Below are 12687 nucleotides of genomic sequence, written 5' to 3'. Positions count from 1 at the left end.
TATGTAAGAAGTTTAAAACCTTCAGATCTTGTTCTGCAAGTGCTGGGTGACCTAGGAACCTTTCTGAGCCTCAGCTTTTTCATCTGTCAGAAAGTCTTTTTTTTTTTTTTTGCGGTACGCGGGCCTCTGTTGTGGCCTCTCCCATTGCGGAGCACAGGCTCCGGATGCGCAGGCTCAGCGGCCATGGCTCACGGGCCTAGCCGCTCTGCAGCATGTGAGATCTTCCCGGACCGGGGCACGAACCTGTGTCCCCGCATCGGCAGGCGGACTCTCAACCACTGCGCCACCAGGGAAGCCCAAGAAAAGCTTTTTAATGGGATGTATTTCTTGTGAGTTTTATGAGGTTTATCTTTTGAAACACTTAGCTACCTGCCTGGTGTTTTAAGCTCTTAGCTATTACTTTTGTGCCTCTATTTCCTCATCTGTAAAGCGGGGGTAATTAATAGTATTTATTTAGTATACTGAGAGGATTAAATGAGTAAATATATGTAAAGCACATAGTGCAGTGACTGGCACATAGTGAGCACTATGTAAGTGTAGTGTTATGTATTATAATGATGATTATTTTCTATACGTATCAGTGACTTCCTAGATCTGACAAGCTTAAGTTGGTGCTGCACCACAGCTTGTTGTACTTGGGGCTTATGTCTGCATTCAGCAAAAATTTACCCACACAATCTATGGTCTTGATAAGAAGCTTTTACACAAACCTGAGACAATCTGCTTCTTGAATTCATTATCAGTTTGGGAATATCTTTTTTGGGGTTCAAGGTGAGGGGATCCAGAGTTAGTACTCAGGCCCCCCTGAACAGTGTGTCTGGTCTCAGCTTTTACAGAATTCTGGAATGCCCACTTCCCCACATGATCTGTGTATAAACAAAGTACGATTATGCTGTTAGACTAACCAATGGTTTGGTGAAAAATAAACCAGAAATTTTATAGATACTTTATATATTGGAATTTTTTCTGTTCTGTTTATTAGTTTCTCTGTTGTCCAATCAAATAATCAGATGCTCTTAAAGGAGTAAGAAAAATCCTTATCTTTTATACTAGACAGTCTCTTCACTTTTAGTTTCACTGCCTGTTCTTCTACTGTAGATACATTATTCAATTAGCTATTCTGTCATCTCTGAAAAGCTACATATCAGAGGACAGTTTTCTATATTTTTGCCAGTTTCAGGGAGCTAATTAGTTGCTGAAGACCTAATAAAAAGATCTAGAAAGTTATATTTCTATTATTACTTAGTTATACTTAAGCAGTATTTTTGTTGTTTCCTCCAGGGAAATCATTTTCCGTTTGAAACTAACACTTAAGGGATTTGTTACTTCTCTTCATTGTTTCTTAAACTGATTCTTCATTTCAAAAGTTATTGAACATCTTCAGCTACTAAAATCATGTTACATTCAACTTTACTCTCTTCTTCCTCATCATCCATTAAATAGAGGGATCGCTTGGTATATTGGTAGTTTTTAAGCCTAGACCAGATACCTTCTACAATGTGTTTGTCTCTTCTTGATTGTGAACTTTATAGTGTGAGTTACGGTAAAGAGAGGGGATAGGATATTATCCACGTGTAAAAGTGTTGTTTGTTTCTTTTCAGAGGATAATTTATTAGGAGGCAAGGTGCTGTACTAACAGAGTAAGGGTTTTGGTGTCAAATCTCACTCTTCTTGTTGCTTGTGTGACTTTGAGCAGCTTATCTTCTCTGAGCCCCAGTTTCTTTATATTTAAAACTAGAGTCAGTGTGTTTCTGTGAATTGCATGCAGCAACATATATTCCTGGTGGTTAGAAAATGCTAGTCCTGTCTCCTTCTTCTTCCTTTCTCTTTCCATCTCACCAAGTGGAATGGGCAGCAGATGAAACCCAGAGTAGTTATTATATTTAGCTAGATAACCCCAACATTTAAGCCATTCTCCAGTATTGTAAGAAATCTTTAAGTACTATAGCAGCGATCTAGTCATTTATTTTTTATGTTGAAACAAATAGTAAAGCATAAGCTGCTTCTGCCATGTGTAAAATTATAACACATCAAATTATGCTCTCATCTGTTCAAAATCTTTCTTTATATGTAATGATAAAATGAATATCTTGTATTTTCATTCTAATCATTTGTATTTTCATTCTAATCATTTCATTCTAATCTAATTAGAATGAATCATTCCAATTCATTGAGCTATATTACCTGGAAAACTGTTTATTGTAAGAGTAAAAAATAATATCTTTAACATTTGTAAGGAAATGATAAAATATTTTACCAATCAAGAATATAAATTGCCGACATCGTAAAAATAAAATAAGTGTTAAAAGTAAACGTTTGGGGGCTTCCCTGGTGGCACAGTGGTTGAGAATCTGCCTGCTAATGCAAGGGACACGGGTTCGAGCCCTGGTCTAGTAGGATCCCACATGCCGCGGAGCAACTAGGCCCGTGAGCCACAACTACTGAGCCTGCGCGTCTGGAGCCTGTGCTCCGCAACAAGAGAGGCCGCGATAGTGAGAGGCCCGCGCACCGCAATGAAGAGTGGCCCCCACTTGCCACAACTAGAGAAAGCCCTCGCACAGAAACGAAGACCCAACACAGCAAAAATAAATAAATAAAATTTTTTAAAAAAGTAAACGTTTAAATCCTGATCCGATCTAAAGATCAGAAATTGTATCCAAGACAATTCACTAGAAATCTCTATGGACAGTTTATTAATATGTTAGCTATGTATTTTTTTTCCTCCCCCAACAGGAGAGCCTGACAAGGAGCTGAATCCTAAGAAGAAGATTTGGGAGCAGATCCAGCCTGATCTTTACACTAATGATGAGTGTGTGGCTACATACAAAGGAGCTCCCTTTGAGGTGAAAGGGAAGGGAGTCTGTAGGGCTCAAACTATGGCCAACAGTGGAATAAAATAAAATAAAACACTTCAGTTACTGAAATACATTAGAGAAAACTTAACAATAAAAAGAAATATATTTGTCACTTGTACCTAAAATATAACTGGCTCGTTTTTGTGTTATTTCTCTTCTAGACTTGAGTAGTCTTTTACCTGGCATATATTGTTTTCAGTTAATTAGAGAAACACTACATTTTTACCTATGGTTTTTGATCCTTTATGATACAGGGAGGAATTTGCCTGTGTTTCATGATGATTTATTTTTTAGTGAGGATGTTGGCTAGCACATTGCTTTTTCTTTATACATTTAGGTAACTTGAACTAGATTAACATTTAGTTTCTTTGTAGGCACATGTTGCATGCAATTTGAAACCCTTGTATTTTCAGTATCTGTATTATAAACACCCTCTCCTCTTTAAAAAGAAAAGTTAGAATTTTTGTCAGGCTTATTAACTAATCTATATTGTAATGGTATTGAAAATGACCAACTGTTGATTCTAGAGAGCCGAACAATGTGAAAGCTAGGAGACATGGCATTTGAAAATTATTGCTGTTGCTTGCCAAAGTAACCCCGACTTACATACTTAAGGTGACTTTTTTAAAAGACTGAAACTTCCAACTCTGTAGTGAACTTATTCTTTCCAATTTAACAAAATAATTAGTAATAAATTTTGACTAATTCTAAAGAATAAACACATTGCAAAGTGTTACCAATGTAGTTCCCAATAAATTGACTGTAAACACAGTCCACTTTTTTATTCCAGGTGACTTCAAAGATTCTTTGGATACCTAATAAAAGATTATTTATAGCTTTTATCTTTAGAAGAGCATTTAAGATTGATATCTTTTATTTTTTCATGTACTATCATACTGTCAATATATTAAAAGAAATTGTAGCCAAAAATTTAACATACATATGTATAAAGTTGTCAAATGCGTATTTTCACTCATCTTACAGATATTGTAGGAACAATGAAAATTAACTTAGGCACTATGAGCTTCAGATTCACCAGCCTTGAGATGATGACTGAGATACCAAAAAAGAAATGCATCTATGGAGGTAGGAATATCTATTCTAAAAGAAAAATGACACATACCAATATTCTAGCACTGTTACTGTTTATAGCCTACAATAAGAAGGAGAGGCAAAACAAAAAATTTTAAAACAACCCTACATGCTAAGTTATAAAAAGTATCATTTATTTAAGTCCGTGGAGTTCTCTGGTAGGCCAAGATGTGGTATCATCATAGAAATTTTATCTGCTTTATGAAAAACTGAATATTAACAGAGCATCATTAATATCTATCTGTTGATAACTAAACACAAATGACTTTCCAAAGTTTTGTACTTGAGATATGTTATTCTTTCGGGAATAAAGACTTTTTGTGAGTCTGTATTTTCTGATTTTGCCCAATTATATTACATTTCTATAAATAATTCTAATATAATTTAAAGAATGTTTCAACTATTTAGATAGTTGAACTATTTATTCCCAGTTTTTCAAGTTACATAAAAGCATTACTCAATCAAGTTATCCACTTAGCCCCATTCAGTCGTTATTTTTACAGAAAACTTAATTCTGTTTTACTTGTATTGCTGGGTTGAGAGAACTGTTACAGAATCAACAAAAAATGATGACATTGTTAGTGAACTGGACATAATCCTGACTTCTGACTGGTATTCAGCCCGTTAAGAATTTCAACAGTAGGAGATGGTGTTAGGTCACAGACTAAACAGCTAGTGCCTCTTGACATCTATTTATGTATTGCAAAGTAAACCAGAAAAAAAAGCTGACCTTCCCCCAAGATAATTTCTTGTGCAGTGTTGACCCACTATCTTATAGTGTCTATTGGTAGTACTAACTTTTCTTATATATAGAAATTCCATGTGTATTATTCTTATGAGATGAATCATTTTCAGGACATGTTAATTTTAATATATAATTGGAAATTTTTTTTGCCTTCTATGAAGAACATGAAGTATTCTACGAGTACAAGAATATTAAGTGCCCACCAAACAGATAATTTGTTGTTGCTTTTTAAAAAATATGTAAATTCTCATTTGCACTATTTACAAAATATTCAGAGTAACTCACTGAAGTTTAATGAGCACGTCAGCAAGACGGAGGGTGTGTATAGGGCCTCAGAGAATGTTAGTTTAATGAGGTTCCAAAATCTGGGTCTTTGCAGGTCCAAAAATCTGCATTTGTACATGACTATTGTAGATGCTAAGTAGTCTGTAGAGCTTAGTAGTATTGGTTTTGAATCCAGGTTACCTAGTTTTGATTCCATCTATACAACTTAAATGCCTGTGTGATCTTGGGCAACTGTTTAGCCTCCATATACTTTACTTTCCTCATCTGTAAGATGGATATAATAATAGTACTTACCTCATTGAGTTGTGAGGGTATATATTATGTTACACATAATAGAGGTATACAATGTTAATATCAGTTTATGATAAGAATGTTCCTTTCCTGAAACTAGTGATCCTATCTCTCTGTCCCCTTTCATGGTATCACATTTCCTGACAAGTTGAATTTTTGTTCAGAAGATTACTTGGTATATATGAAATGAACTGAGTTTCTTAAGGAATATTTCACACAGACCCTGTCTTTCAACAGACCTGACCCGCTATACCAGATGTAGTATCTCTCCCCTCGCTAGAGATGTTTTTTACTGAAACTTTCTCTTCCCTCCCTGCACTCCCACTGAAATCCATGTTTTAGATATTTAGATGCTAGTCAGTCCTGTTCATTGATGCCCTTTCACTGGTTTAATATTATTGATAAAGTTTCAAATAGTATTGCAATTTTCTTAGACTAGAAAGACAATACTTCTAACTATTGTGTGTTAATGTAACAAATAAAAGCAATTGTATTTTTAAGTTCTTGGCAGGTGGAGGATCACCTCACTATTGCCTATGACAAGGACATTAAAGGGGCATGAGTATACTTACTCAATTTTCTAGGAAAATTATATGTTGTACCTTTAAAAATATAAAAATATCAGACACAGACCTACTAGAGAATGGACATGAGGCTATGGGGAGGGGGAAGGGTAAGCTGTGACAAAGTGAGAGAGTGGCATGGACATATATACACTACCACACGTAAAATAGATAGCTATTGGGAAGCAGCCGCATAGCATAGGGAGATCAGCTCGGTGCTTTATGACCACCTAGAGGGGTGGGATAGGGAGGGTGGGAGGGAGGGAGACACGAGGGAAGAGATATGGGAACATACGTATATGTGTAACTGATTCACTTTGTTATAAAGCAGAAACTAACACACCATTGTAAAGCAATTATACTCCAATAAAGATGTTAAAAAATATATATATATAAAAATATCAAAGAGTACAGTGTTAGCTTTGTACTTTGGCTACATAAATTGTGACACAGTCCTGGTTCTAAGTGCTGTGCAATGGTGTGTAGACTAAAACTTTATCGCCAAGATACAAAATAAAATCTAGTGAAGCAAATTAATGTAACACACCTAAAAATAATGTTGCAAATTGCTGTCTTGTGGAGAGAGCTTTGCCTTCCAAGTGAGGGGGATATATTAATAATATCTGTCTCATGTCATGGATTTTATTGTAGAATTATTAGTAAGATATTTAATGCTTTATAGCTAGCTAAGTAGTTTCAACACATCTTGTCAATTTAACTCCCTAGAGGTAAGCCAGCTATTTTACCCCAAAGAATCAACAGGAAATTTACATAAATGCTGGTGCTAAGGTATAACTAGCTGAAACCTAGATTTTACTAATATTCTGCTTTTCTCTATTACAGTATGCTTTCTCAGATAGTCATGTGGTTTCTTTTATTTGAATGAGAAGTTTAACTTCTCTTTTGTCTAAACTGTAGGGAAAGATAATAAGTTAAAAAAACCTAAACTTCAGTAGTTCATGTAGGAGATTAAGGCAGCTCCTTTAGTGGAGTATTTAAGCGATTTTAAAGGGAGAGGAGGTCATTAAACCCTCCTTTGGAGTGGTTACAAAGAGAATTTATCAAGTTTTTTTCTTTTTGCTGAGGAAATTCTTAGGAAGAATCACTTGGCAAAACTAGGCTGCCGCTGCTGGCAGCTGTTGCCTTTCTAAAGAACCATGTATGTGCCTTGATTCTTTGAGTACACTCTTGTCGAGGGCACTGATCCTGTAATGACAGTCTATCCCAGAAGTCTACTTATGAAGGATGTCACTAAGTTCTAGATAGGTAAATAGATGGATAGATAGGTAGAAAAAGTTTGTGTTTAAACCAGGAACACCTCTATAGTTGTACACATTTGCAGTGCTTTTTCGGTGACAACCCAAAGTTTTACAATAATAATGAAAAGAAAGATAGTTGCTAATGGCTAATATACCTCTGTACAAAACTGGATCTTCTTCAGATACCAACTTTTTGGAATGGAAAAGAATTAGTAATTTATATATACATTGTTGCTCATCGTACTTCTATGGTTACGGTTCTGACTTTGGATGAGTTTTGGCAGAGATAATTCATAGGAGTATAACTGTAAAAAAAATTAGAGAAAGGACCCAGAACAATGAAATAATTGTTAGTTTGAAAGTGAGCCATCTGGAATTTCAGAGTATGAATTAATTATTGTATATTATATTTTTTCACCCTTATGTATTCCCTTGTTTGATTTTTTCCCTTCCCCTTCGTTACTCCCACCCCCTTCCTAACATACCCTATTCCCAGTTCTCTGGATTTTTGAGTAAAATATGCGTGTAAGTGTTATTTTATGTCTTCATCAGCATCATTTCCTATCTGGCAGGCTATTGTCCTTAGCAACAGCAGCAGAAACAAACCTGGGGCTCGATAATTGCAAGAAAAAAGAATAATCCTTTTAAATGAAAAGGCTAACTAGTCTTCTTGACTATCCTATTGCTACATAATGCATATAGAATTGTTCAAATAGCAGTTATTAATGTCTGCTCATTTCTTCAGTGGCATTCACGTGACGAGCCTTCACATCAAGGCTGCTCTGACAAAGTTTTACATTTGTTTTTGTAAATGGCCTCGTTAGAATATCATACATCCCAGTAGAGAAATGCTTTCAATGTATGCATCCACTTAACTAAGATATTTGGCTGATACTTGTTAATTTAAAACCCCACTCAGCTTTTCACACCTGGGGAATTTGGAAAGAACAGTGCAGGAGTCATCCAAAATCAACACCACAGTTTGATTTCTCTTTGAAAAAGATTAATGAAAAATGTAAATTGAAAGTCACTTTTAATAAGTTTAGCAAAAGAGAATGATTTTGGTAGAAATAACTTTTTCCATAACTTTCAGTTTTCATGTGAAAGGATAACATTTTCTCTTAAAACATATGAATTGACAATAAAAACTTCTGATGCTTGTGAAAAGAAACTTATTTTTTAAATGAAGTTTGAGTGAGAATATGGGAAATAGCAATGCCACTTAAAAATAGCCTTTTGTAAAAGAATTGTGATATGCTTGAAAATCAGTAGAAGAGAAGACCTAAGCAAATTCTTACTTAAAAAGGCAGAGTGTAGATAAACATAACTACAAAAAGAAAGTCTGAAATTGCTGATTGAGGTAATGTTATCTAGATGAACCAACCTAGTAAGGGTCAGAACTAGTTAGTATTAGAGATGAATTACTAATTTCCCAGGATAGTATGTACTAATGAGGCTCCAACCCCAGCTGCACAAAAGTATCATGTATACGGTCTTCCAATCATCTAAAATGTTCAAAGTGTTTTCAAATACAAAGTTTAGTAGAGATTTTTGTCTTCCAGTTGAGAATAGCATACAGAAGGGCACCTGGAGGGATGTGAGGAAAGAGTGCAAATTATAGGGTCTAATAGGAAAGGTGGCAGGATGCCAAAGATGAACTTTCTGGACATCATTTATTTTACCTAGAGCTAATTCTGATCACATGGTTGTTTTGTTGCAAGTTGTAATTATCTCTAGTAATGGTGAGTTTATTCAATTTGATATACATGTGATGTCATTGAGAAAAAGCTGAACAACCAGCTTCAGGTAGATATTCGCTTCAGTGCCTCGCTATTCTTATGGTTTAACTACCCCATTACCAACTAACAAATTATTTCCCTACATCCACTATGCTGATTATTATGAGGAGCTAGAATTGCTATTGCATAGTGGTTCATGGAAGACCACGTCTGGAATTAATGCCTCTGGGGTATTACACTAGAATGCAGAGTGTATTAGGAAAACGCACTAACTAGAAAGATGGGGGAAGATAAGAGAAAAGAAAACAATGGTGAGGAATGGACCTTCTAATATTTGTATATTAAGTAAAAGAGATAATGATAAACTACCAGGAATGCTCAATGTAAATGATAAGAAGGGACTTTTGAAACATAAGGGTCGATCTGTAAGGGGAAATAATTAAGTCTCTTAGCAAAATCTAGTAATAAGGAGAAAGGAAAAACATTCCCAAGACTTCTTCCATAGGGAAGATGGGGTAAGGAGAAAAGGATAGGGAGGAAATTAAAGTGTTCTAAAGGTCTTATTTAAATAGTTGAGGGGGTAATGCAATGGGGAAAGAGTTCTACTTTGTTATCAAACAATGGTAGAGAAGTATGTACTTCATTCTGAGGGACAAGGAAATAATTCTTAATGGGTATTAGAGTAGAATGTCCAAATTATCAAGAAGAAAAACTGAATAGCAGCTTTATCAAATTGGCAAAACTAAGGAAAAGAAAAATGTAAGAAATACAGTAGTATAAAAAATAATAAACATAAGATGGAGAAACATCCTGTATGCTTGCATGGGAGGATTTTAATATTACAAAATGTCCTTTGTCATAAATTCAAAAGAATTTTCTTTTGAAATTAGACAAAATTAGATCTGAAATAATGTATATAAATGAATGACTAGGAGTAGCCAGAAAATATGTTGAGAAAGGAAGACCAAGGGAAGCTTCCCGTTCTAGATATCAAGGAAGGATATAGAACCATTCAAATTAAATCATTATGGTATTGATAGTGATATAAATCAAATAGATAATGGAAAAGAATTAAGAATCCATAATAGATCCAGAAATAAAGAAGATATATATTTATATACCTATCTACCTATCTCAGTAGGAAAGTTATTAATTATTTAATAAATAGATATAATTGGTTGCCCATCTAAAAAGAAATGAAACTAAATCCCAATTTTGTACATAAAAATATATAACTGTAAGGAAATTCACATTTATTTTGGCAAAAGTTACCATAACCAAAACTGAAGGACAAATAACAGAATTGAAAACAATTTGCAACCTGAAAGGCAGAGAACTAATATTTGTAATGTATGTAGAGCTCTTCAGATTTAGCAAGCAGGAAGTGTTAAAGAAAAAATACTCAGTGACACTTGTTAAAGATGATAAGGCAGACTTTATTCAGGACCATTAGGATAGGTAGAGGGACCACTCAAATGGGAATTTACTGTGAGGGAGAAGGATTGGGTTCAACTCTGAATACAGCATGGGCAAGTGAGAATTTATAGCCAAGGAGCAGGGTGGGGATCATTGGATGGAAAATTACCAAGAGGGAACTACAAGGAAGGGTCAGAGGGAGTCTGGGTAAACCCGCCTACAGGATCTTTGCTGGAGAGAGGCCAGGGTGGTTAGACAAGGAACCTGATCAGATATTGAAGGTAAAGGGTTCTGGTAAACTGACTTAGCAGGGTTCTTGCCAAAACTAAATTAAGCACAGATGGGCCTAGGAGAAGGTTCAGGAGCCTGACTAAAGTTTTTGACAAGCAAAGAAACTTTGTGTGAAGTGATCCAATAGTAAATGACAAAAAAAGATAAATAATATGAAGAGGCAGTTCATAGAAGAGTAAATCTAAATGACCAATATGCTTATAAAAATGCTCCAGTTAGGGAGTAGTCTGGGAAATGCAAATTAAGGTAAACAGTAAGTAAGGTACGGTTTTACATTTAGCAGACTGGTGTTAGCAATAGGTGTGTAAGATGATAACACTGATGACAAGAATATAGGAAAAGGGTTCTCAAACATTGTTGTTGAAAATTAAGTTTGTTGCAACATGTATGAAAAGAAATTGAGTAAGATATATTAAAATTAAAGTGTATATATACTTCAACCGAGAAATCCCACTCTTGGAAATATAACTTAACAGAAAAAAAATCAATATTATATTAAAAAATATGTACAAGAATAGTTGTTGGCAGAAAACTGGAATGCATATCAATAGAGGAATAGTTACATAAATTGTTACTGAAAAAAGCAAAATATAAGATGACTAAAGAAAAGTCAAATATGTAATATGATCACATTCAGAGATTTATGTAAAATATATATATGTACAAATTTAAAAATAAATAATTCAGGGAAAAACATCACAGAAGTCTTCCTCTTTGAAACTAGAAGTACCTTTGCTCTGTTAATCATTAAAACTAGGCCAGCCTCAGAGATCTTGAATCCTTAATGATTCTGCACAACATATCTTTACTTTAGCTAACTAGTATTTGTGTTCTGTAAAGCGTTAGCTGACATCACATGAATGAAGAACTCAGAACATGAATTTTCCACTCTTCACTAGTTACTGCAGTTTCAACTTCTCAACTTCAACTTTCTGTCACCAAGCCACTAACCCCTGGGGAAGGGTCAATTTTTACTTAACTTCCAAAACTCAGCCCAATTGTTGAGGCTCCCACTTTACAATCCTGGACCCACAATGATAATTGGGGACCATGCAGAGAAATAGAGATGTTGTTTCAAGTTGGAATTTGTATTATGCTTTCCCTTAGAAATACTTTATAAATTTGTACTAGAAGTTCAGGTAATATAAAACATTAGGTACACTTTTGAGGATTAGTCTGGGAGAACAACCACGAGCTGTAATCCTGTTTTTAATGGAAAATAAAGTATAATGCACACTAAAAAAGCAATTTACAAATTAACTTTATGAAAACAAGCTGTTTGTAAATTGGGGACTACCTTAGGAAAGAATCTTATAAATGATAATGCTCATATGCAGATGTTAAACCTGAGGGTGATCTGATACTGACTTGTGGATGGACTTGGCTGTTACGATTGACTAGAATTATTTTCCTTTGATCCTCACTGCTGCCTTTGAGATTATCCTGGATCTCTCTACTAATCCAAATTGACCGACCTTCCAAGGTAGACTGGAAGCCTCTTTTTCAGTCAAAGCTTTATTCATATTTGGTTATTACAATTGTTAACAGTTATTTCTGCTGCAGGGTTCGGCTCTGAGCTTTTACCTGTATTTCCAAGCCTTAATAGGAACCAGGGGTTATATGAAAGTGGAAGCGGAAGTTAACATTTACTGAGCGTCTAATATGTGCTAAGTTGTTTTATCATTACAGTAAATATGAAGTAGGTATCTCACATGAGGAACAGGCCTTCACAAGTTTAATTTTTTAGGATCAAGTAAGCAGTGGAGCAAGTTTTGAAAATATGGATAATAATTTATTCATTTTTAACTTTTATTTAAGTATAACATATATAGTAAACAGTTCGTAAGTCAGAAGTGTTTAATTGTCGAATTTTCCCAATGGGAACACACTCTGTGAAACCAACTTCCAGGTCAAGAAATAGAACATTACTGGAATCTGAGAAGCTGCCCCGGTGTGTGCTTTCACTCACTATCCCCCCCACCCCACCAAGGGTAACTTGACTTCCAACACTTCTCACATCAAAATAGCTAAAATTACATTAGTTTTGACTGTTTCTGAAATTTATACAAATGGAATCATAGAGTATGTATTCTTTTATGTCTGGCTTCTTTCTTTCAACATTATGTTTGGGTAATTCATTGATCTTGTTAC

The 12687-nt window shown here is 34.9% G+C and overlaps 1 protein-coding gene across 2 annotated transcripts in view; it reads left to right on the top strand.

The window, feature by feature from the left end:
• Positions 1–12687, top strand: part of AIMP1 (aminoacyl tRNA synthetase complex interacting multifunctional protein 1) — a 168117-nt gene that overhangs the window by 36813 nt on the left and 118617 nt on the right. Inside the window, exon 7 of one of the 2 annotated variants that reach the window (XM_033856796.2) lies at positions 2734–4278. The exons of the other annotated variant lie outside the window; for it this stretch is intronic. Within the exon in view, the coding sequence (XP_033712687.1) occupies positions 2734–2900 (167 nt within the window). The 3' untranslated portion in view covers positions 2901–4278. Of the gene's footprint in view, positions 1–2733; positions 4279–12687 lie in introns of those variants that run through there. 2 annotated transcript variants of the gene reach the window in all.

The sequence above is a fragment of the Tursiops truncatus genome, chromosome 5 (genome assembly GCF_011762595.2).
Source record: "Tursiops truncatus isolate mTurTru1 chromosome 5, mTurTru1.mat.Y, whole genome shotgun sequence".
Lineage (NCBI taxonomy): Eukaryota > Metazoa > Chordata > Mammalia > Artiodactyla > Delphinidae > Tursiops > Tursiops truncatus.
Note: the sequence above shows the minus strand (reverse complement) of the source record. Positions and strands in the feature narration are given on the sequence as shown.